Raw genomic sequence first — 26,819 nt, forward strand, 5'->3', positions numbered from 1 at the left:
TGGAGTCAATTATTAAGGATGAGGTCTCAGGGTACTTGGAGGCACATGATAAAATAGGCTGTAGTCAGCATGGTTTCCTCAAGGGAAAATCTTGCTTGACAAATCTGTTGGAATTCTTTGAAGAAGTAACTAAAGGAAACTATAGACCTGTTAGCCTGACATCAGTGGTTGGGAAGTTGTTGGAATTGATTGTTAGGGATGAGATTGCGGCGTACCTGGAGGTACATGACAAGATAGGCCAGAGCAACACTCACAACATGCTGGATGAACTCAGCAGGTCGGGCAGCATCCATGGAAACGATCAGTCAACATTTCGGGCCGGATCCCTTTGTCAGGACTGAAGAGGGAAGGGGCAGAGGCCCTATAAAGAAGGTGGGGGGGAGGGTGGGAAGGAGAAGGCTGGTAGGTGCCAGGTGAAAAACCAGTAAGGGGAAAGATAAAGGGGTGGGGGAAGGGAGGCAGGAAAGGTGTAGAAAGAATAGGGGAAATCACAATGGGTAGTAGAAGGAGGCGGAACCATGATGGAGGTGATAGGCAGCTGGAGGAGGGGGCAGAGTGACAGGGATAGGGGAAGGGAGGGGGAGGGAATTACCGGAAGTTGGAGAATTCAGTGTTCATACCAAGGGGCTGGAGACTACCTAGACGGTATATGAGGTGTAGTCTATTTTCTAAATGGAGAGAAAATTTTAAAAATGGAGGTGCTAAGGGACTTGGGAGTCCTTGTGCAGGATTCCCTAAAGGTTTATCTGAAGGATGAGTTTGTGGTGAGGAAGGTGAATGCAATGTTAGCGTTCATTTCAAGAGGACTAGAATATAAAAGCAAGGATGTAGAGGTGAGGCACTGGTGAGGCTTTATTGTGAGCAGTTTTGGGCCTCTTATCTGAGAAAGGATGGGCTGAAACTGGAGAGGGTTGAAAGAAGGCTCAGAAAAATGAAGAGCGTTTGATGGCTCTGGGCCTGTATTCAGAAGAATGAGAGGTGACCTCATTGAAACCTATTGAATGGTGAAAGGCCTTGATAGAGTGGATGTGGAGAGGATGTTTCCTATGGTGGTAGAGTCTAAGACCAGAGGACACAGCCTCAGAATAGAGGGGCATCCTTTTAGAATGGAGATGAGGAGTAATTTCTTTAGCCAGAGAATAGTAAATCTGTGGAATTTTTTGCCACAGGCAACTGTGGAGGCCAAGTGTTTATGTATATTTAAGGCGGAGGTTGATAGATTCTTGATTGGTCAGGGCACGAAAGGATATGGGGAGAAGGCAGGAGATTGGGGCTGAGAGGAAAATTGGAGCAGCCATGATGGAATGGTGGAACAAATTCGATGGGCCAAATGGCCTAATTCTGCTCCTATATCTTCTGGTCTTATGGACCTTGTGGCCTATAATTTCCTGGTTTATGTTAGAGCCTTTTTTTAAACAGTGGAACAACATTAGCTATCCTTCAGTACTAAGGATGATTTAAATATCTCTGCTAAGACCCTGGCAACATCTATGCTTGTCTCCCGTAGGATCCGAGGGAACACCTTGTCAGGCCGTCGGGATTCATCCACCCTGATTTGCCTCAGGGTAGCAAACACCTGCTCTGTAATCTGTACAGGGTCTGTGAAGTTGATGCCACTTTCCCTCACTTCTATAGGCTCGCAAATAAATACAAATGTAAAGAATTCATTTGCCATCTCCCCCAGCTGTTTTGGCTTTACACATGGATTACCATTCTGGTCTTCCAGAGGACTAATTTTGTCCCTTGCAATCCTTTCGCTCTTAACATATCCGTAGAATCCCTTAGGATTCTCCTTCACTTTGTCTGCTAGAGAAACTTTATGCCTTCTTTTAGCCCTCCTGATTTGTTTCTTAACTGTTCTCTTGTATTTCTTGTACTCCATAAGCACCTCATTTGTTCCTGTCAGACTATATCTGCTATGTAAGGACATCAATATCTCCAGTAAACCAAGATTCCCTACACTTGCTATCTTTACCTTTATTCTGAAAGACACAAATAAGCTTAGTCCTCTCAAAATTTCGTTTTTGAAAGCCTCCCACTTTCCAAGTACACATTTGCCAGAAAATAGCCTGTCCCAATTTACACTTAGACCATAAGACCTCGGAGCAGAATTAGGCCATCTGGCCCATCGAGTCTACTCTGCCAGTCAATCATGGCTGATCCTTTCTTTCTCTCTTCCTCCTCAACCCCAGTTCCTGGCCTTCTCCCCGTAACCTTTGATGCCATGTCTAATCAAGAACCTATCGATCTCTGCCTTAAATACGCCCAACGACCTGGCCTCCACAGCTTCATGTGGTAACAAATTCCACAAATTCACCACCCTTTGGCTAAAGAAATTTCTCAGGATCTCTGTTTTGAAAGGGCGTCCCTCTATCCTGAGGCTAGGCCCTCTTGTCCAAGACTCTCCCACCATGGGAAACATCCTTTCCACATCTACTCTGTCTAGGCCTTTCAACATTCGAAAGGTTTCAACGAGATCCCCCCTCATCCTAATGAATTCCAGCAAGTACAGACCCGAGCCATCAAATGTTCCTCATATGATAACCCTTTCATTCCTGGAATCTTCCTTGTGAATCTCCTCTGGACCCTCCCCAATGCCAGCACATCTTTTCTTAGATGAAGGGCCCAAAAACTGTTCACTGCCTCGCCAGTGCCCATAAAGCCTCAGCATCACATCCTTGCTCATTTCTGATATCATCAAAAGTTGCCTTTCTCCAATTTAGAAACTCAACCCACAGACCGGACCTATCTCTTTGTAGGTTTACTTTGAAACTAATAGCATTGTGGTCACTGGATGCAAAGCGTTCCCCTTCACAAGCTTCTGACACCTGGCCTGTCTCATTCCCTATTAGCAGATCCAGTATCACACGCTCTCTCATTGGGACTTCTACGTACTATAAAGGGAACTTTCCCAAACACATTTGGCAAACTCTATCCCATCTAGTCCTTCTACAGTATGAAATTCCCAGTCAATATGTGAAAAGTTAGAATCAACTAGTATAACAACCTTATGTTTCTTACAACAGTCTGTGATCTCTTTACAAATTTGTTCCTCTAAATCCCTCGGACTGTTAGTTGGTCTGTAACATGGCCCCAATAACGTGGTCATACCTTTCTTATATCTCAGTTCCACCCATAACGCCTCACTAGCCAAGTTCTCCAGTCTGCCCTGACTGAGCAATGCCAAGACATTTTCCCTGACTAGTAACGCCACACCTCCTCCTTTAATCTCTCCCACTCTGTCACATCTAAAACAACGGAACCTTAGAATTAGGGTTGGCAACTGTCCAGTATTAGCCGGGACATCCCGGATATTGGACTAAATTGGATTGTCCCATATGGGACTGTCCTTGTCCCGTATTTGCCCCGCTAAGGTAGAGTGTTCCTATGAAACCGTTCCTAAGCCGAAATGGCGTAAAGCGAAGAAACAATTACCATTAATTTATATGGGACAAATTTTTGAGTGTTCCCAGACCCACAAAAATAACTTACCAAATAACACATAAAACCTAAAATAACACTAACATATAGTAAAAGCAGAATCGGGAAGATTAAGCCAAAACCGATTTGTAGAAAAAAAAATCGGCACGTACACGCATGCGCACATGGGTGCCTGCGTAAGGCTTCATGGTCATGGTAGTCTTTCTCCGGGTAAACACAAGTGTCCCGTATTTGACTGTTACTCTTGTCCCTTATTTGGGAGTGAGAAAGTTGGCAACCCTACCTGGAATATTGAGCTGACAGTAATGCCCTTTTGTAACAAAGTCTCACTAATATCTATAATGTCATAATCCATGCCCTGAGCTCATCTGCCTTTCCTACAATACTTCTTGAACTGAAATATACACAGCTCAGGACACTAGTCACGCCATGCTCAGCCTTTTCATTCATGACTTTGTCTAAGGTTTTACCAACATCTGTCTCCACAACCTCTCCACTAACTGTTCTGGCACTCTGGTTCCCATCTCCCTGCAACTCCAGTTTAAACCCCACTGTGTGGCATTAACAAACCTTCCTGCTAGGATAGTTGACCCACCGAGTCTGCTCCACCATTCGATCATGGCTGATTCATTATCCCTCTCAACCCCATACTCCTGCCTTCTCCCTGTAACCTTTGATGCCCTGACTAATCAAGAACTTGTCAACCTCCACTTTAATATACCCAATGACTTGGCCTCTGCAGCCATCTGTGGCAAAGAATTCCACACAATCACCACCCCCTGGCTAAAGAAATTCCTCCTCAACTCCATTCTAAATGGATGTCCCTCTATTCTTAGGCTGTGCCGTCAGATTCTAGATTCACCCACCACTGGAAACATCCTCACGTTCAATCTCTCTCAGCCTTTTCTAGATTCTGTTCTGTTCCTTACAGGAGGCAGGTTGTAATCCAGGGAACGTGGAAGATGACACTAAAAGTAAGGGTGGGAAGGAGAACTATGTTGATAAAATTCTCTACACATATGACAAAGGGTACATTGTGGACTCACCTCCTTTTTACCATTCAGAATGCTCCGACCTTCGATAAATGCGTCTCCCCCACTCACGTTCACGTCACCTGTTAGAATTTTGAAGGTGGTTGTTTTTCCAGCACCATTTAACCCCAGCAATCCAAAACACTCGCCTCTGCTGACTGCCAAACTAATCCTGTTCACAGCAATCGTGGACTCCTTCCCGGGGTAGACCTGTGAAGCACACAGCAAAGATTAGCAGTGCTCAGGACCAACCCTGTACCACGCAACTCTCTTTGAGCCGAACCACTGCCCCTTCCCACCATTGTCAACCCTCAAGAAAGCACCCTCCCCTCTGGGAAAGGCAGGGAGGTTCCTGGATGGGCAAAAGGACCGTGAGGAGCAGACAACGGGAGTCAAGTGGGTGGCACTGCAGCGCAGAGGTTAGCACAACACGATTACAGCACAAGCTGTAAGATCAGGGTTTGATTCCTGCTGCTGCAGTTGGAGTAAGGAGTTTGTATGCTCCCTGTGACCACGTGCGGCTCTTCCCACATCCCAAAACATGTGATTAGGGTTAATCAGTTGTGGGCAATGTCGGTGCTGGAAGCATGGCAACACTTGCAGGCTGCCCCCAGCACAATCTTCGCTGATTTCATTGACACAAACGACACATTTCACTGTATGTTTTGATGTACATGTGTGACAAATAAAGCCAATCTTTAATCTTCAACACACGCGGGAACCAGGATAATTACAGAAAGCTCAGCGAACTTACAAAAAGAAATAAAGTAGGGTGGAAGGTGAAATGTTTAAGGGGAACCTGATGGGGAACTTCTTCATTCAGAGGGTGGTGAGAGTGTGGAACGAGCTGCCAGCAAAAATGGTGGATGCAGGTTCAAGTTCAACATTTAAGAGAAGTTTGGACAAGTACGTAGATGCGAGGGGTAAGGAGGGCTAGGGTCCGGGTGTAGGTTGATGGGATCAGTTTGGCATGGACTCAATGTGGTCATGCTCCATGACTCAGTGTTAAAGATCAGTAAGGGATTTTAGCCATTAAAGCTCTAGTTAATCATTTACTGTTATCTTTGGGTAAAGGTATAAAGTATCATGTCAGGAGGTTGAGACTCTCCTGGAGGCCCGTTGAGTAAACAAAGATTTTGAAATTTCGTATTTGCAGCTTCTGTGCATTCGGTTTCAGTCACAATGTCCACAGTAGAACAGTACAGATCCAGTAGTTCAGTGCAGTTGCTGCACGTCTTGTATCAGGAATGGGACTTGTGATGCACTTACCTTGGACAGCTCCTTTAACACCAGAGGTTTGTCCAGCTGTATGGTTGGTGATTCCTCTATTTTCATGCGCTCCACCATAACATCATCGTCTTCCACAGTATGCGGGGCCGTGGCATCTATAATCGGAGCCTAAAAGAAGACAGCAATGCAACTGAATCACTCTCTCCAATCATCAGTCACATAGCACTACAGCACTGAAACAGGCTATTCAGCCCATCTAGGCCATGCCAGACTATTATTCTGCCTAGTCCCATTGACCTGCACCTGGACCATAGCCCTCTACACCCCTCCTATCATGTACCTATTCAAACTTCTCTGAAATGTTGCAACTGAACTCACATCCACCACTTCTCATTCCTCACTCTCAGTGCCTGGAATGAAGTTGTTCCTCCTCATGTTCTCCTCAACTATTTCACCTTTCACCCATAACCTATGACTTCTAGTTCTAGTCTCACGCAACCTCAAGTCTGCTTGCATTTATCCTATGACCCCTCATAATCTTGTAAACCTCTATCAAATCTCCCCTCATTCTCCTACGTTCCAGGGAATGAAGTCCAAACCTATTCAATCTTTCCCTATAACTCAGGTCTTCAAGTCCTGGAAACATCCTTGTAAATTTTCTTTATATTCTTTCACTCTTATTGACATGGCCTCGATGGAGTGGATGCAGAGAGGATGTTTCCGATGATGAGAGTGTCTAGGACCAGGGGGCACAGTTTCAGTGTACAAGGACGTCCCTTTAGAACAGAGATGAGGAGGAATTACCTCAGCCAGGTGGTGGTCAATTCATTGCCTCAGACGGCTGTGGGGGCCATGTCATTGGGTATGTTCAAAGCAGACGTTCATAGGTTCTTGATCAGGATATCAAAGGTTATGGGGAGAAGGCACACGAATGGGTTCTTTCAATCTTATCAGTATCTTTGGTGTAGGTACGTGACTAGAACTGCAAACAACACTCCAAATTAGACGTCACCAACATCTTCAACATAACATCCCAACTCCTGTACTCAATACTTCGAGTGATTAAGAGCAATGTGCCAAAAGCTTCCTTTATGATCCTATCTACATGTGACACCATTTTCAAGGAATTATGGATCTGTATTCCAAGACCCCTCAGTGCCCTACTACTTAATGTGCCCTCCCAAAGTGCAACACCTCACGTTTTCCTGCATTAAGTTCCACCTGCTGTTTTCAGCCCAGTTTCCCCATCCGGTCCTGATTCCTACTGCAAGCTGTGATAGTCCTCCTTGCTTGGTGTCATCCACAAATTTGCTGAGGGGTTTTGTCACTTTGTACCACAATGGAAGACAAACATTGACTGTTAATAACTGGTTATTCCCACTTTATGTACTCACCAGCTTCTTCCTCCAGAAGGTACGACGGATACAACTGGACAACATTCTGAAAACACTGAACTCAACAAGGAAAAGAAGAGCCACGAATACCAGTCCTTGGATTGCCAGGGCGGCAATGATCCGGCCAATGCCTGGGTGTTCCCAGGAAAAGTAATTCATTTGGTAGGTAATGTCTGTGAATGGTTAATAACGCATAGGGTATCAGACATGGCAGCTCCAGAACATCTTCCAATCATTACAGAACTAAACTCGTTCTGACGCCTTGAAAAGCTCCTGGATTCTGAGACGGGGGAATGGGTGGGGAAGGGCTGTGAGCGAGAGGTGAAGGATGAACATTGAGGATGAGATGCTGGGGGGAAAGCATGGTGGTTTAGAAATGGTACGGTAGTGTAGTGGTTAGTACAACACTTTACAGTGTTGGCTGTAACACCGGGCTTCAATCTCCACTGCTATCTGTAAGGAGGTCGTACATTCTCTACACGACTGCGAGGGTTTCCTCCAGTTTTCTCCCACATTCCAAAATCATACAGGTTAGGGCTAGCCTGCTCCACCATTTCATCATGGCTGATCCAATTTCCCTCTCAGCCCAATCTCCTGCCTTTTCCCAGTGTCCCTTCAAGCCCTGACCAATCAGGAATCTATCAACCTCTGCCTTAAATATACATAAAGATTTGGCCTCCACAGCTGCCTGTGGCACAGAATTCCACAGATTCATCACCCTCTGGCTAAAGAAATTCTTCCTCATCTCCTTTCTAAAAGGACACCCCTCTATTGCCTTTGGTTTTAACCTCTTTCACCACAGGAAACCTCCACTCCATCAAAGGCCATTCACCACCGGATAGGTTTCAATGAGGTCACCCCTCATTCTTCTGAATTCTAGTGAACACAGGCCCAGAACCATCAGATGCTCTTCATACGACAAGCCATTTAAGCCCGAAAATGTCCGTTTTCTAATCAGCGAGAAAATCCAAAAATCTGAGAAGCACAGGGACTTGGGAGTCCTTGTGCAGACACCTTAATTTGCACACCCTTTCTAAGGTAAGGGGCCCAGACCTCACAATACTTCAAGTGAGGCCTCACCAGTGCTTTATAAACTCTCCAACATTACATCCTTCCTCTTATATTCTAGTCCTCTTGAAATGAATGTTAACACTGCATTTGCCTCCCTCATCACTACCAAGGGAATCATGCACAGCAACTACCAAGACCTTTTGTACCTCAGTTTTTTTTGTATTCTCTCCCACAATTCCCAATTCTATTCCATCTGCCATTTCTTTGCCAATTCTCCCAATCTATCCAAGTCCTTCTGTAGCCTCTCTTATTTCCTCAAAACTACCTGACCCTCCAACTATCTTCACATCATATGCAAACTTTTCAGCAAAGCCTTCAATTCCATCATCCAAATCACTGATGTATAATGCAAAAAGAATCGGTCCCAACACAGACCTGTGTGGACATGACTAGTCACCAGCAGCCAGTCAGAAAAGGCTCCCTTTATTCCCACTCTTTGCCCCTGACAATCAGCCACTGCTTTATCCATGCTAGAATCTTTCCTGTATTACCATGGGCTCGTAGTTTGTTAAGCAGCCTCATTTGTGGCACCTTGTCAAAGGCCTTCTGAAAATTCAAGTACACAACATCAGTCGATTCTCCTTTGTCTGTCCTGCTTGATACTTCTTCAAAGAATTCCAACAGATTTGTCTGGCAAGATATTCCCTTGAGGAAACCATGCTGACTATGGACTATTTTATCATGTGCATCCAAGTACCCTGAGACCTCATCCCTAACAATCAACTCCAACATCTTCCCAACTACTGAGGTCAGACCAACTGGCCTATAATTTCCTTTCTTCTGCCTCTCTCCCTTCCGAAAGAGTGCAGTGACATTTGCAATTTTCCAGTCTTCCGGAACCATTCAGAATCTAGAGATGCTGCCTGGCCTGCTGCGTTCACCAGCAACTTTGATGTGTGTTGCAACAGATAATTGATGCAGTTTTAAAGGCAAAGGGCGGGGTCACATCAAATATTGATTTCATTTAGTTATATTTGAAGTTTACTGCTCTTTATAGTATTTCTTTTGATATTTGGAAACTTTTCCTTTCATTATTTTTGAAAGCAAATTTGTTTCACAGAATTGTTTAACATGTGCCAAAGACTTTTGCATAGTACTGTATACAGCATATAAGCTGGGAAGCATTCTATGTTGAGTTGGAGTTTATAGCTAAGTAGGGGAGAATTGTGTATTTAATACTTCACTAATATTGTAAATATATTGGTTGATTAAGCATTCTTTGTTGTTTACATAATGCACTGCAAATTATATGTAAAAGCATGTAAATCACACGTCATCATGCCACCTCATCTTATGCATGTGCCTTGCTTAAAGTTAAAACAAAACTAAGCTACATTATTCCCAATTCTGTGTTTTTGCTTTCAATTAGTTTAATGTTTTGGAGTTAATAAACATAACAGTTCCCCTTATATATTTCACCACTCACTCTTAACCGATGCCCTCTAATTTTAGTCTCATCCAACCGCAGTGGAAAAAGCTTGCTTACATTTCTCCTATCAATACCCCTCATAATTTCATATACGTACCTCTATCAACTCTCCCCTAAAGGGAATAATATCTTAACTTCTTCAACCCCTCCCTATAACTCAAGGATGATCAGGAATGACCAGGGGATGTTAAAATCTGAATTCCCAGCGACACCTGTGTGAACGGAGGAAGTCTCAGATGCGAGGATAGATAACTTTGTGTTTCAATCAGACGTGACCATAGGCAAAGTGAGTCTATTGATCTGAAGTGTAGTCAGTCTCATCAGAAAGCAGGCTCTCCACTAGACAACTTTGGCCTGGCACGGGTAGTCAGAGGTAGTGATCACCTCTATTAACCACGGCATTGGACTGTACGACGTTGTCCAGGCAAGCATCTCCCAACCGGCTTGCCACCCCCATTCATCGTCCCTGACGTCTGAGGCAGGAGGGTATACTCACTGAATGTCTCACACAGATACTCGGCGACTGGGCTGCTGGTGCACACCCCGATCAGCAGGTAGTTCTGGTAAAACTCGCTTAAGCCATGCCCAAGGCAGTAATTGGGTAAAACCAAGAACACAGAGTCCAGAACCTTCGATAGGCTCATCAGGCCAAGCTCTGTAACAATGAAACAGGACAAGGAATTTACTGAGTTCCAAGGATAAGCCAGGAAATTATAGTGGGTACGTTATTGGAAGATATTCTTAGGAGCTGGATATACAAGTACAGTGGGCTCTGGTTAACCGGGACACATTGGACCATTACGTTTGGCCCAGGTAAACGGCGGCTGCAAATAGCCAAAGTTGCATGGAAATAGTTTAAAAGGTATAAAAACACAAACTACCATTTAACTAAGAAATAAATTATGTATTTACATGAAATACAGAACAAATTAGAACACTACAACTACTATAACAGTACGATAAAGCTGTTTATTAGTTTCTAATATAATGATGGAGGAATTTGACCCTATAGAACATTGATGAGGAAGAATTTCTTTAGCTAGGGGGTGGTGAAACTATGGAATTTATTACCACAGAGGACTGTGGAGGCCATCATTGGATATATTTAAAGCGGAGGTTGATAGGTTCTTGATAAGTCAGAGCGTCAAGGATTACGGGGAGAAGGCAGGGAACTGAGGTTGAGAGGGATAATAAATCAGTCAACATGGAGTGACGGAGCAGACTAGATGGGCCAAATCACTTGTGCTTTATAGTCTCATGACACTGCAGGCTGGCGGCCACAAACCACAGACCCGTTCAAAACAGTCTACTGGCATGTACCCCGGCACTCTCCCCGGACGTGTCGCCATTCTCCCGGTGCTGTCCAGAGCTGGATCCAAGACAGACAGAGTCTATGACCGTGTCCCCAGTGCAGATACGCCGTGCGTGCACGTGCTTCCCCTATCATTCTCGTCCAACACAATAGCGACTCTTCCCCCAGTCGTGTCCAGGGAGACAATTCCTGGAGTTCGAGTGGCACTTCAGCCCCACATTCCTGGTGTACAGTCACCTAGTATTGGGGAGCAGGGTGGGGTGCAGTCACCTGGGGGTTCTCCTGGTGGCATTGATTCAGGACCTGGTCGAAAGGACCATTCGTGGGTCTAGGGAGCGGGCAGTTGAGAGCGCTACCCAAGCCGGTTTACACTTGTGACTGGGGAGTGCTTGGAGCAGGAACACGCAATCATTATGGGTATAGTGGAGGATTCCTGGGAACAGTGAGCGTCCCAGGGAATTGACTGTCTTGTCGATGATCCTAGCCATAATTTAATTTGAAATCATTATCAGTATTGTAACCACTAATCTTTGTGTGTATTTTGTATTTGAATAAAGTTTTGTATGTTCAAAAAAAAGTGTCTACCCTTTGCTACATGGATGCACTATGTGGGGGGGGGGGTGCGAGTGACTTTGCCCAGACCCACGACAAAACACTGGGGGCAGTTTTCAGCAGGTTGGTGTCTATGGGCAGCAAGAAACCACAGTCAACGAAAATGGTGTGAAGGCAATCTTGTGACTCGGCTGGGGGACACAGAACAGGGAGCGGTGACCGGGCTGGCGGACACGGGACGGGGAGCGGTGACCGGACTGGCGGACACGGAACGGGGAGCGGTGACCGGGCTGGCGGACACGGAATGGGGAGCGGTGACCAGCTGGTGGACACGGGATGGGAACCGGTGACCAGCTGGTGGACACAGAACAGGGAGTGGTGACCGGCTGGGGGGCACAGGACAGGGAACGGTGACCGGGCTGGCAGACGCGGGACGGGGTGAGGAAGAGGTGACCGGGCTGGCGGACACAGCATGGGGTGAGGGAGAGGTGACCGGGCTGGTGGACACGGGACGGGGTAAGGGAGAGGTGACTGGGCTGGTGGACACGGTACAGGGTGAGGGAGAGGTGACCGGGCTGGTGGACACGGGGTGAGGGTGAGGGAGCGGTGACCAGCTGGGGGGCACAGGACGGGGTGAGGGAGAGGTGACTGGGCTGGTGGACACGGGATGGGGAGGGGGTGAGGTGACCGGGCTGGTGGACATGGGACGGGGTGAGGGTGAGGTGACCAGGCTGGTGGACACGGGATGGGGACCGGTGACCAGCTGGTGGACACAGAACAGGGAGAGGTGACCAGCTGGGGGGCACAGGACGGGGAACGGTGACCGGGCTGGCAAACACGGGACGGGGTGAGGGAGAGGTGACCGGGCTAGTGGACACGGGATGGGGTGAGGGAGAGGTGACCGGGCTAATGGACACGGGATGGGGTGAGGGAGAGGTGACCAGGCTGGTGGACACAGGACAGAGAGTAGCATCTGGGCTGATCTAGGACACAGAATGGGAGCAGTGACTGGGCGGTAATGGCATTCACTGCCATCAAAGCCCAACTTGTCCCTGCCACCTGTTGCCTACCTGAGCTAATCATGTTTGTCTCATTTTGATCTGAATCCCTCTAAACCCGTGTATCTGCCCAAGTCCCTTTAAATGTTACGACTGCCCCTGTGCTACCACTTCCCCTGGCAGCTTGCTCTACATCCCCACCATCCTCTGGGCAGATTTGCCCTCAAGTCCCCTTTCAATCTTTGCCCTCTCACCTTAACTTTGTGCCCTGGGAGAAAACTGGCAACCTATCTCATCTATACTCATTAATCTTTATGACCTCAGCCCCAGCGATCAAAGCTCACACCTAGTCAGTCTCTCCTTAGAACTCAAGCCCCCCAGTTCCACTGACATCCTCATGGATCACTTCTGTACCCTCTCTAGATGTACAGCGGAGACCTTTGTAACTGGTTGCATCACCGTCTAGTACGGAGGGTCACTGCAGAGAATCGAAAGCTCCATCGTGGGCAGTAGTCTCAGTATCGCGGACATCGTCAAAAAGCAATCCCTCAAAATGGCGGCATCCATCATTAGGGACCCTCATCACCCAAGACATTCCCTCTTCTCTTCATTACCATCAAAGACAAGACACACACTGACTGTTCCAGGAATAGCTTCTTCATCAGATTTATAAATGGTCCATGAACCCATCGACACTACCTCACTATTTTGTTTTGCTCTCTTTATTCACTACTTTTTTCAAATAAACTTACTGTAATTCATGGTTTTTATATTATGCATCCCAATGTATTGTTATCCCAAAACAAGGAATTTCAAGGTGTGTGCCAGTGATGTTAAACCTGATTTGGATTCATCTTAATCACACCCTTCCCAGGTGGGTGACCAGAATTGCAGACAATACTCCCATTGCAGTCACGCCAACATCCTGTACGTGGAACATGATGTTCCAGCTCCTGTACTCAGCTTGCCTTCTGAGAATGAAACATGCCATACACCTTCCTGACTACCCTGTGTCAACACCTGAATGGAACTATGACCTGTACCCTCTCAATTCTGCAGATCTCCCCAGGGCCCTGCACACAGGATACTGTGTGTGTGTGTGTGTGTGTGTGTGTTTTGTGTGTGAGTGAGTGTGTGTGTGTGTGTGAGTGAGAGAGTGAGCATGAGAGAGAGAGACACACACACAGACAGACAGAGACACACCCACCCACACGACACCCCCCCCCCCGGGTTTAACTTCCCAAAACACGTCACTTTGCACTCTGAGTTAGACTGCACTGGCCTTTCCTTGGCCCACTTTCGCCAGCTGATGCAGACCCTGGATAACCCACCTCAATATCCACCACACCACCGATGTCACGAACCAACGTGGCCTGCCACTAACCACTGCAAATACTTTTCCCATCTGACTCATTCAGTGAGGATTGGGCTCAGGGAGTTGGTGATAGGGATGGGGGAAATGGTGATGGGTGGATGGTTATGATGGGACGGTGTGGGTGGGGGGGATGGGGATGGTGTGGGTGGTGGAGATGGGGATGGGGATGGGAATGGTGTGGGCGGGGAGATGGGAATGGGGATGGTGTGGGAGATGGGGATGGGAATGGTGTGGGTGGGGGAGATGGGGATGGGAATGGTGTGGGTGGGGAGATGGAGATGGGAATGGGAACGGTGTGGGTGGGGGAGATGGGGATGGTGTGGGAGATGGGGATGGGGATGGGAATGGTGTGGGTGGGGAAGATGGGGATGGGAATGGTGTGGATGGGGAGATGGGAATGGGAACGGTGTAGGTGTGGGTGGGGGGATGGAGATTCGTGATGGGAGTGGAACAATACATGAGCTGCTGCAGGAGGCATGGGACATGGTGATGTGGGGTGGGACAATGATGGAGATAGTAGCTGGGTTTGAACACGAGACACGAGAAGCGGATGAGGAATGCCAGGAAACAGCGACACCCACTCCCCCCACCCCCTCTCTGCACCTCACTCACTGACCTGGAATGTCCATGATCGTCACAGCGACAAAGGAGGCTGTGCCGGACAGGATGTTGGCGATGGTGACCGTTGTGTACGCTGTGGCTGTGCCGGTGAAGAGGTAATGGGTGAGGTACATGAGGGGGATGACAGACCAGCCATGGAGCACCAGCAGGAGCAAAATGTCAACGAGTTTCTCCTGGAAAGTGAACGGCTGCAGCCCTGCCACCTGGAACATCATCTGCGGAACAATCACAAACAGGTCCCTCGTCTCAGAGCCCCCTTTTGCACAGTCAGCCTGTGTAGTCAGTACCTGTGCCACAGTCCCACTCACCCCCACCCACAGCAGTCTCACTGCAGGGATCAGGGCCATCGTAACCGTCCCTGTTCCTCACGATATTCCCACATCCCAGGGATACAGAGTCCAAGCAGCAGGACAGTCACAGAACACTTCAGCACTGATCAGGCCCTTTGGCCCATCTAGCCCATGTCAAACCTTCATTCTGCCTACTCCCATTGACCCATACCCGGACCATAGCCCTTCATACACCTCCCATTCATGTACCTATCCAGATTCCTCTTTAATGTTGAAATCAAACCCACATCCATCACTTTCACTGCCAGCTCGTTCCGAGTGGTCCCCAACCCATGTTCCCCTTAAATATTTCGTCTTTCACCCTTAACTTATGACCTGCAGTTCTAGTCTCAGCCAAAAAGCCTGTTTACCTTTACCCTGTCTATACCCCTCATAGTTTTGTAAACCTCTATCAAATCTCCTTCATTCTCCAACACTCCAGGGAATGAAGTCCAAACCCATTTAACCTCTCCCTACAGCTCAGGTCCTCTAGTCCCAGCAACATCCTTGTAAATCTTCCTTGAGCTCTCTCGATGTTATTGATATCTTTCCTGTAGGTTGCTGAAGTTCACATAATTCTCCAAATTAGGTCTCACCAACTTCCAAGTTATTTACTCCAATGGGATAACCAAACATCTGGTCATATTACTGGGACTCACGGAGTGTTTGATGATAGGTGCCTTCTCTGTCCCATCCATTACCCCTCTGAATCCCCTCTGTCTGAAGTCACTAATCCTTTTTTGCACAATTTCTTTCATATTAGAATTAGAATTAGAATTCAGTTTGAAATAAGACCACAAGTAAGCCATTAGACATAGGAACAGAATTAGGCCATTTGGCCCATCGAGTCCGCTCTGCCATTCAATCATGGTTGATCCTATTTGCCTGTCCTCAGCCCCACTTCCTGGTCTTCTCCCTGTGTCCAATCAAGAACCTATCAATCTTTGCCTTAAATACCCCCAATGACCTGGCCTCCACAGCTGCCAGTGGTAACCACTTTCACAAATTCACAACCCTTTGGTGAAAGAAATTTCTTTGCATTTCTGTTTTAAAAGGGCGCCCCTCTATCCTGAGGCTGTGCCCTCTTGTCCTAGACTCCCCCACCATGGGAAACATCCTTTCCACATCTACTCTGTCTGGGCCTTTCAACATTCGAAAGGCCCCTCATCCTTCTAAATTCCAGTGAGTACAGACCCAGAGACATCCAACATTCCTCGTATGATAACACCTTCATTCATGGAATCATCCTCGTCAACCTCCTCTGAACCCTCTCCAATGCCAGCACATCTCTTCTTAGATGAGGGGCCCAAAACTGTTCAAAATGGTCAAGGTGAGGCCTCATCAGTGCCTTATAAAGCCTCAGCATTACATCCCTGCTCTTGTAGTCCAAACCTCTTGAAATGAACGTGAACATAGAATTTGCCTTCCTCACTATCAACTCTACCTGCAAGTTAATCTTTAGGGTGTTTTGCACAAGGACTCCCAAATCCCTTTGCATCTCAGATTTTTGGATTTTCTCCCCATTTAGAAAATAATTTCTACATTTATTTCTACTACCAAAGTGCATGATCGTGCATTTTCCAACATTGTATTTCATTGCCACTTTCTCCCAATCTGTCTAAGTCCTTCTGCAGCCTTCCTGTTTCCTCAACACTACCTGCCCCTCCACCAATCTTCATATCATCTGCAAACTTGGTAACGAAGCCATCTATTTCATCATCTAAATCATTGATATACAGCATAAAAAGAAGCGGTCCCAACACTGACCCCTGCGGAACACCACTAGTCACTGGCAGCCAACGGAAAAAGATTCTTTTATTCCCACTCACTGCTTCCCACCAATCAGTCAATGCTCTAACCACACCAGTAACTTTCCTGTAACACCATGCGATCTTAACTTGGTAAGCAGCCTTATGTGTGGCACCTTGTCAAAGGGTTTCTGAAAGTCCAAATATACAACATTCACTGCATCCCCTTTATCTATTCTCCTTGTAATTTCCTCAAAGTATTCCAACAGGTTCGTCAGGCAAGATTTTCCCTGAAGGAAACCATGCTGACTTTGTCCTATCTTGTCCTTTGTCACCAAGTACTCCATCACCTCATCCTTAACAATTGACTCTAACATCTTCCCAACCACTGAGGTCAGGCTAACTGGTCTATAATTTCCTTTCTGTTGCCTTCTTCCTTTCTTAAACAGTGGAGTGACATTTACAATTTTTCAGTCCTCTGGTATCATGCCAGAGTCCAATGACTTTTGAAAGATCATTACTAATGCCTCCACAATCTCTACTGCTACCTCTTTCAGAACCTTTGGATGCAGTTCATCTGGTCCGGGTGACTTATGTACCTTTAGGTCTTTCATCTTCTCCCTTGTAGTAGTAACTGCATTCACTTCCCTTCTCTCACAGCCTTCAAAATCTGACACACTGCTAACGTCTTCCACAGTGAAGACTGATGCAAAATACTCATTTAGCTCATCTGTCATCTCCTTGTCCCCCATTATTATTTGTAGTACTGTATTATGCGGAGTACTTCGCCATGTATTCAACTTGAGCCTGAGGCTCCGGAGGGTTCCTGTGCTGTGGAAGACATCCTGCCTCATCCCTGTACCGAAGACGCCGTGCCCCAGCGGCCTCAATGACTACAGACTGGTGGCATTGACCTCCCACATCATGAAGACCCTGGAGGGACTTGTTCTGGAGCTGCTCCAGCCTATGGTCAGGCCACACTTAGATCCCCTCCAGTTCGCCTACCAGCCCCGACTAGGAGTTGAGGATGCCATCGTCTACCTGCTGAACCGTGTCTACACCCACCTGCACAAGCCAGCGAGCACTGTGAGGGTCATGTTTTTTGACTTCTCCAGTGCGTTCAACACCATCTGCCCTGCTCTGCTGGGGGAGAAGCTGACAGGGATGCAGGTGGATGCTTTCCTGGTGTCATGGATTCTTGATTACCTGACTGGCAGACCACAGTACGTGTGCTTGCAACACTGTGTGTCCGACAGAGTGATCAGCAGCACTGGGGCTCCACAGGGGACTGTCTTGTCTCCCTTTCTCTTCACCACTTACACCTCGGACTTCAACTACTGCACAGAGTCTTGACATCTTCAGAAGTTTTCTGATGACTCTGCCATAGTTGGATGCATCAGCAAGGGAGATGAGGATGAGTACAAGGCGACGGTAGGAAACTTTGTCACATGGTGAGAGCAGAATGATCTGCAGCTTAATGTGAAAAAGACTAAGGAGCTGGTCGTAGACCTGAAGAGAGCTAAGATACTGGTGACCCCTGTTTCCATCCAGGGGGTCAGTGTGGACATGGTGGAGGATTACAGATACCTGGGGATACGAATTGACAATAAACTGGACTGGTCTAAGAACACTGAGGCTGTCTACAAGAAGGGTCAGAGCCGTCTCTATTTCCTGAGGAGACTGAGGTCCTTTAACATCTGCCAGACGATGCTGAGGATGTTCTATGAGTCTGTGGTGGCCAGTGCTATCATGTTTGCTGTTGTGTGCTGGGGCAGCAGACACCAACAGAATCAACAAACTCATCCGTAAGGCCAATGATGTTGTGGGGGATGGAACTGGACTCTCTCACGGTGGTGTCTGAAAAGAGGATGCTGTCCAAGTTGCATGCCATCTTAGACAATGTCTCCCATCCACTACATAATGTACTGGTTGGGCACAGGAGTACGTTCAGCCAGAGACTCATTCCACCGAGATGCAGCACAGAGCGTCATAGGAAGTCATTCCTGCCTGTGGCCATCAAACTTTACAACTCCTCCCTTGGAGGGTCAGACACCCTGAGCCGATAGGCTGGTCCTGGACATTTCATAATTTACTGGCCTAATTTACATATTACTATTTAACTATTTATTACTATTTTCTATTACTATTATTTCTATGACTATTACTATTTACTAATAGTAATATTACCATTACTATTTCTATTGCTACTTATTATTTATGGTGCAACTGTAACGAAAACCAATTTCCCCCGGGATCAATAAAGTATGACTATGACTTCTCCGCCATCATTTTCTAGCAGTTCTATATCCACTCTCATCTCTTATGTTTTACATACTTGAAAAAGCTTTTACTATCCACTTTGAGCAACACACAAAATGCTGGAGAAACTCAGCAGGCCAGGCAGCATCTATGGAAAAAAGTAAGTCGATGTTTCAGGCCGAAACCCTTTGTGACCCTTCCGGGCCAATATCCACTTTGATATTGTTCGCTAGCTTGCTTTCATATTTAATCTTTTCCCTCCTAATGATTCTTTTAGTTGCTCTCTGTAGGGTCTTAAAAGCTTCCCAATCCTCTGCCTTACCACTAATTTCTGCTTTGTTGTATGCCCTCTCTTTTGCTTTTACATTAGCTTTGACTTTCCTTGTCAACATGGATATACTGTTTTGCCTTTGGGTATTTCTTTATTTTTGGAATACATCTATCCTGCACCTTCCTCATTTTTCAAAGAAACTCACAGCATTGCTGATCTGCTGTCATTCCTAACAGTATTTCCTCCCTGTTCACTTTGGCCAACCCTTCTCTCACACCAATTTGTACTGTAATTGTAATTTCCTTTACTCCACTGAAATACTGCTATGTCAAATTTTACTTTCTCCTTATCAAATTTCAAGTTGAACTCAGTCGTATTGTGATCACTGACTCCTTCAGATTCTTTTACCTTAAGCTCCCTAATCACCTCCGGTTCATTCCAGTATAGCTGATCCCCTAGTAAGTTCAGCGACAAACTGCTCTAAAAAGCCATCTCGTAGCCATTCAACAAGCTCACTCTCTTGAGATTCATTTCCAACCTGATCCGTTGTAATCTGATCCACATCCCAGCTACTTTCAGGAGGCCTGTATATAACTGCCATCAGGATCCTTTTACCCTTGCAGTTTCTTAACTCAACTCACAAAGATTCAACATTTTTCAGTCCTATGGCACATCTTTCTACTGATTTGATGCCATTCTTTACCAGCAGGGTCACGCTTCCTCGTCTGCCTACCTTCCTATCCCTCCGATACAACGTGTACCCTTGGACATTCAGCTCCCAACTACAACCATCCTTCAGCCATGACTCAGTGATGGCCACAATGTCATACCTGACTATCATTAAAAGTGCAACAAGATCATCCACCTTATTTCTTATACTCCCTGCATGGAGATATAACACTTTGAGTACTGTATTTGCTCCCCTTTTTGAATCTGCATCCCTAATACACTGATGCTCACCCTGCCGGCTGTAATTTCGCCCTATCATCTGCCTGCCCTTCCTGATAGTCTGACTGCACGCTATCTTTGAACACAAGAACATAAGAAATAGGAGCAGGAGTCGGTCATCTGGCCCGTCGAGCCTGCCCCACCATTCAATAAGATCATGGCTGATCTGACCATGGACTCACCTCCACCTACCTGCCTTTTCCCCATAATCCTTAATTCCCCTACTATGAAAAAATCTATCCAACCTTGTCTTAAATATATTTACTGAGGTAGCCTCCACTGCTACATTGAGAAGAGAATTCCACAGATCCACCACTCTCTGGGAGAAGCAGTTCCCCCTCATCTCCATCCTAAATCTACTAGCCTGAATCTGGTGGAAGCAATTTTTCTGCCTCTATCTTATCTGTCCCTTTCATACTTTTATATGTTTCTATAAGATCTCCTCTCATTCTTCTGAATTCCAGCGAGTACAGTCCCAGATGACTCAATCTGTCCTCATAGTCTAACCCCCTCAAAGAACCATAGAACTATAGAAACTACAGCACAGAAACAGGCCTTTTGGCCCTTCTTGGCTGTGCCGAACCATTTTCTGCCTAGTCCCACTGACCTGCATACGGACCATATCCCTCCATACACCTCCCATCCATGTATCTGTCCAATTTATTCTTAAATGTTAAAAAAGAACCCGCATTTACCACCTCGTCTGGCAGCTCATTCCATACTCCCACCACTCTCTGTGTGAAGAAGCCCCCTCTAATGTTCCCTTTAAACTTTTCCCCCCTCACCCTAAACCCATGTCCTCTGGTTTTTTTCTCCCCTTGCCTCAGTGGAAAAAGCCTGCTTGCATTCACTCTATCTATACCCATCATAATTTTATATACCTCTATCAAATCTCCCCTCATTCTTCTACGCTCCAGGGAATAAAGTCCTAACCTATTCAACCTTTCTCTGTAACTGAGTTTCTCAAGTCCCGGCAACATCCTTGTAAACCTTCTCTGCACTCTTTCAACCTTATTTATATCCTTCCTGTAATTTGGTGACCAAAACTGAACACAATACTCCAGATTCGGCCTCACCAATGCCTTATACAACCTCATCATAACATTCCAGCTCTTATACTCAATACTTCGATTAATAAAGGCCAATATACCAAAAGCTCTCTTTACGACTCCATCTACCTGTGACGACACTTTTAGGGAATTTTGTATCTGTATTCCCAGATCCCTTTGTTCCACTGCACTCCTCAGTGCCTTACCATTAACCCTGTATGTTCTACGTTGGTTTGTCCTTCTCACACAGAGAGTGGTGAATCTGTGGAATTCTCTGCCACAGGAAACAGTTGAGGCCAGTTCATTGGCTATATTTAAGAGGGAGTTAGATATGGCCCTTGTGGCTACGGGGGTCAGGGGGTATGGAGGGAAGGCTGGTGCAGGGTTCTGAGTTGGATGATCAGCCATGATCATAATAAATGGCGGTGCAGGCTCGAAGGGCCGAATGGCCTACTCCTGCACCTATTTTCTATGTTTCTATGTCCTTCCAACGTGCAATCCCTCACACTTGTCAGTATTAAACTCCATCTGCCATTTTTCAGCCCATTTTTCCAGATGGTCCAAGTCCCTCTGCAGGCTCTGAAAACCTTCCTCACTGTCTACTACACCTCCAATCTTTGTATCATCAGCAAACTTGCTGATCCAATTTACCACATTATCATCCAGATCATTGATATAGATGACAAATAACAATGGACCCAGCACTGATCCCTGTGGCACACCACTAGTCACAGGCCTCCACTCAGAGAAGCAATTCTCTACCACCACTCTCTGGCTTCTTCCATCGAGCCAATGTCTAATCCAATTTACCACCTCTCCATGTATACCTAGCGATTGAATTTTCCCAACTAACCTCCCATGCGGGACCTTGTCAAAGACCTTACTGAAGTCCATGTAGACAATATCCACTGCCTTCCCTTCATCCACTTTCCTGGTAACCTCCTCGAAAGACTCCAACAGATTGGTCAAACATGACCTACCACGCACAAAGCCATGTTGACTCTCCGTAATAAGCCCCTGTCTATCCAAATGCTTGTAGATTCTGTCTCTTAGTACTCCCTCCAATAACTTACCTACTACTGACGTTAAACTCACCAGCCTATAATTTCCCGGATTACAACCAATCCTCCGGCACTTCACCCGTAGACAGCGATATTTTAAATATTTCTGCCAAGACTCCCGCAATTTCAACACTAATCTCCTTCAAGGTCCGAGGGAACACTCTGTCAGGTCCCGGGGATTTATCCACTAATTTTCCTCAAAACAGCAAGCACCTCCTCCTTTTCAATCTGTACAGTTTCCATGGTCTCACTACTTGATTCCCTCAATTCCATAGATTTCATGCCAGTTTCCTTAGTAAATACAGACGCAAAAAACCTGTTTAAGATCTCCCCCATTTCTTTTTGTTTCACACAAAGCCGACCACTCTGATCTTCAAGAGGACCAATTTTATCCCTTACAATCCTTTTGCTCTTAATATACTTGTAAAAGCTCTTTGGATTATCCTTCACTTTGACTGCCAAGGCAACCTCATGTCTTCTTTTAGCCCTCCTGATTTCTTTCTTAAGTATTTTCTTGCACTTCTTATACTCCTCAAGCATCTGATTTACCCCCTGTTTCCTATACATTTCATACAACTCCCTCTTCTTATCAGAGTTGTAATATCCCTTGAGAACCAAGGTTCCTTATTCCTATTCAATTTCCCTTTAATCCTGACAGGAACATACAAATTCTGCACTCTCAAAATTTCCCCTTTGAAGGCTTCCCACCTACCAATCATATCTTTGCCAGAGAACAACCTGTCCCAATCCACGCTTTTTAGATCCTTTCTCATTTCTTCAAATTTGGCCTTCTTCCAGTTCAGAACCTCAACCCTAGGACCAGATCTATCCTTGTCCATGATCAAATTGAAACTAATGGTGTTATGATCACTGGAACCAAAGTGCTCCCCTACACAGACTTCTGTCACTTGCCCTAATTCGTTACCTAACAGGAGATCCAATATTGCATCCCCTCTAGTTGGTCCCTCTATATATTGATTTAGAAAACTTTCCTGAACACATTTTACAAACTCGAAACCATCTAGACCCCTAACAGTATGGGAGTCCCAATCAATGTATGGAAAATTAAAATCCCCTACCACCACAACTTTATGTTTCCTGCAGTTGCATCTCTGGAATCAACCTGGTGAATCTCCTCTGTACTGCCTCCAAAGCCAGTATATTCTTCTTCAAGTATGGACACCAGAACTGCACACAATACTCCAGATGCATCTCACCAGTACCCTGTACAATTGCAGCATAACCTCCCAGCTCTTAAATTCAATCCCTCTAGCAATGAAGGCTAACATTCCATTTGCCTTCTTGACAGCCTGCTGCACCTGCAAACCAACCTGTTGTGATTCATGCACAGGCACTCCCAAGTCCCCCTGCACAGCAGCATGCTGTAATTTTTTACCATTTAAATAATAATCTGCTCTTTCATTTTTCCTTCCAAAGTGGATGACCTCATATTTACCAACATTGTACTCCATCTGCCTGGCCTTGCCCACTCAATTAACCTACCTATATCTCTCTGCAGACTCTCTGTATCTTCTGCACAATTTGCTTTTCCACTCAATTTAGTATCATCAGCAAACTTAGATACACTATACTTGGTCCCCTCGTCCAGATCGTTAGTGTATATTGTGAACAGTTGCAGGCCCAGCACCGATCCCACGGCACACCACTCACCACTGATTGCCTACCAGAGTAACATCCATTTGTCAAGCAGGACAAACTTACTTTTTTACCATCCATCCTATCCTGAGTCCCTTCACTCTGGTTCCCAACCCCCTGACAAACTTGTTTCAACCCTCTCAACAGCTCTAACAAACCTGCCCTCGAGTTCACGTGCAACCCGTCACTTTTGAACAGGTCATACCTCCACCCAGAAGAGATCCCAATGATTCAAGAACCTGAAGCCCTGCTCCCTGCACCAGCTTCCCAGTCACGCATTAATTCGCCAAATCATCCTGTTTCTACCTTCACAGGCGCGTGGCACAGGCAGCGATCCAGAAATTACTACCCTGGAGGTCCTGCTTCTCAGTTTTCTACCCAGCTCTCTAAATTCTCTTTTTAGGAACTCTTTGCTTTTCCTTCCCATGTCATTGGTACCAATAAGTATCAAGACACCTGGCTACTCTCTCTCCCCCTCCAAAATGCTGTGGGCACAATCTGACACACTACTGACCCTGGCACCTGGGAGGCAACATACCATTCGATCTGAATAGAGAGGGTCCTTACTGGCTTTACAGCTAACTGGGAGGGAGAGCACTGAGTCAACACGACGTGGGCCCTGACCACCTCTGGTATTAAAAGAACAACTTCAGACCCTAAGTAATCATCCTTCTCATAAACTCTCATTCTCACCTTTATCACTGCGCCCGAAGAGGCAGATGACAGTCTCCCTACATGATGGAAGAATTCTCTGTACAGAAGCTTCTCCGAATGATTGTTTTGATTGGTGTGGAAGTTCTCAAACCATCAATATACAATAATAGACAATAGACAATAGGTGCAGGAGTAGGCCATTCGGCCCTTCTAACCAGCACCGCCATTCACTGTGATCATGGCTGATCATCCACAATCAGTATCCAGTTCCTGCCTTATCCCCGTAAACTTTGATTCCGCTATCTTTAAGAGCTCTATCCATCTCTTTCTTGAAAGCATCCAGAGACTTGGCCTCCACAGCCTTCTGGGGCAGAGCATTCCATATATCCACCACTCTCTGAGTGAAAAAGTTTTTCCTCAACTCCGTTCTAAATGGCTTACCCCTTATTCTTAAACTGTGGCCTCTGGTTCTGGACTCACCCATCAGCGGGAACATGCTTCCTGCCTCCAGCGTGTCCAATCCCTTAATAATCTTATATGTTTCAATAAGATCCCCTCTCAGCCTTCTAAATTCCAGAGTATACAAGCCCAGTCGCTCCAATCTTTCGACATATGACAGTCCCGCCATCCCGGGAATTAACCTTGTGAACCTACGCTGCACTCCCTCAATAGCAAGAATGTCCTTCCTCAAATTTGGAGACCAAAACTGCACACAGTACTCCAGGTGTGGTCTCACCAGGGCCCTGTACAACTGCAGAAGGACCTCTTTGCTCCTATACTCAATTCCCCTTGTTATGAAGGCCAGCGTGCCATTAGCTTTCTTCACTGCCTGCTGTACCTGCATGCTTGCTTTCAGTGACTGATGTACAAGAACACCTAGATCTCATTGTGCTTCCCCTTTTCTTAACTTGACTTCATTTAGATAATAATCTGCCTTCCTGTTCTTACCACCAAAGTGGATAACCTCACATTTATCCACATTAAACTGCATCTGCCCACTCACCCAGCCTGTCCAAGTCACCCTGCATTCTCATAACATCCTCCTTACATTTCACACTGCCATCCAGCTTTGTGTCATCGGCAAATTTGCTAATGTTACTTTTAATTCCCTCATCTAAATCATTAATATATATTGTAAACAGCTGTGGTCCCAGCACTGAACCCTGCAGTACCCCACTGGTCACCGTCACCGCCTGCCATTCCGAAAGGGACCCGTTAATCGCTACTCTTTGTTTCCTGTCAGCCAGCCAATTTTCAATCCATATCAGTACTCTGCCCCCAATACCATGTGCCCTAATTTTGCCCACTAATCTCCTATGTGGGACTTCATCAAGGCTTTCTGAAAGTCCAGGTACACTACATCCACCGGCTCTCCCTTGTCCATTTTCATAGTTACATCCTCAAAAAATTACATAAGATTAGTCAAGCACGATTTCCCCTTCGTAAATCCATGCTGACTCGGACCGATCCTGTTACTGCTATCCAGATGTATCGTAATTTAATCTTTTATAATTGACCCCAGCATCTGCAGCTGGTTCCTTACCAGGATTGCACAACAGGGCACGAGGTAGTTCACGAGGTCCCAGAGGAGAGCCGAGAGCCAGAAGCTGCAAACGTGGATGGTACTAAGCAATTGCATGTGCTTGGATTTCAGACTGCGCTCCAATACCAGCAGGAGGGAGAAGCTGCTGGCTAGGAAAGCCATCCCATACATCAGGTTAAAGGACAAAGCAAAGCCAGTCTGATTCCTGTTCATTGACAAACAGGGAGTGAAGAGTCAGTATAAATCACCATTGGATCTGAGCACCCAGACTGACAGAAACCCTGTCCCAGCCCTGACTACACCACTCAGTACCACCCCCCACCCCAGCAGTCCTGTCTCCCCACTCACCATCACCATTCCCCCATCACCCAGACTGACAGAAACCCCGTCCCAGCCCTGACTACACCACTCAGTAACACCTCCCCACCCCAGCAGTCCTGTCTCCCCACTCACCATCACCATTCCCCCATCACCCAGACTGACAGAAACCCCGTCCCAGCCCTGACTACACCACTCAGTAACACCTCCCCACCCCAGCAGTCCTGTCTCCCCACTCACCATCACCATTCCCCCATCACCCAGACTGACAGAAACCCTATCCCAGCCCTGACTCACCACTCAGTAACACCCCCCACCCCAGCAGTCCTGTCTCCCCCCCACCATTCCCCCATCACCCAGACTGACAGAAACCCCGTCCCAGCCCTGACTCACCACTCAGTAACACCCCCCACCCCAGCAGTCCTGTCTCCCCCCCACCATTCCCCCATCACCCAGACTGACAGAAACCCCGTCCCAGCCCTGACTCACCACTCAGTAACACCCCCCACCCCAGCAGTCCTGTCTCCCC

The 26,819-nt window shown here is 46.4% G+C and overlaps 1 protein-coding gene across 3 annotated transcripts in view; it reads right to left on the bottom strand.

Annotated features, from left to right (window-relative positions):
• Positions 1-26,819, bottom strand: part of abca3b (ATP-binding cassette, sub-family A (ABC1), member 3b) — a 131,798-nt gene that overhangs the window by 15,395 nt on the left and 89,584 nt on the right. For all 3 annotated transcript variants that reach the window (XM_063059501.1, XM_063059500.1, XM_063059502.1), the window contains exons 21-26: positions 25,973-26,177; positions 14,450-14,669; positions 10,093-10,251; positions 7,097-7,269; positions 5,742-5,870; positions 4,488-4,682 (exon numbers count right to left, since the gene is read on the bottom strand). In XM_063059501.1, coding sequence (XP_062915571.1) covers positions 4,488-4,682; positions 5,742-5,870; positions 7,097-7,269; positions 10,093-10,251; positions 14,450-14,669; positions 25,973-26,177 — 1,081 coding nt within the window. The remainder of the gene's footprint in view (positions 1-4,487; positions 4,683-5,741; positions 5,871-7,096; positions 7,270-10,092; positions 10,252-14,449; positions 14,670-25,972; positions 26,178-26,819) is intronic.

The sequence above is a fragment of the Mobula hypostoma genome, chromosome 9, assembly GCF_963921235.1.
Source record: "Mobula hypostoma chromosome 9, sMobHyp1.1, whole genome shotgun sequence".
Lineage (NCBI taxonomy): Eukaryota > Metazoa > Chordata > Chondrichthyes > Myliobatiformes > Myliobatidae > Mobula > Mobula hypostoma.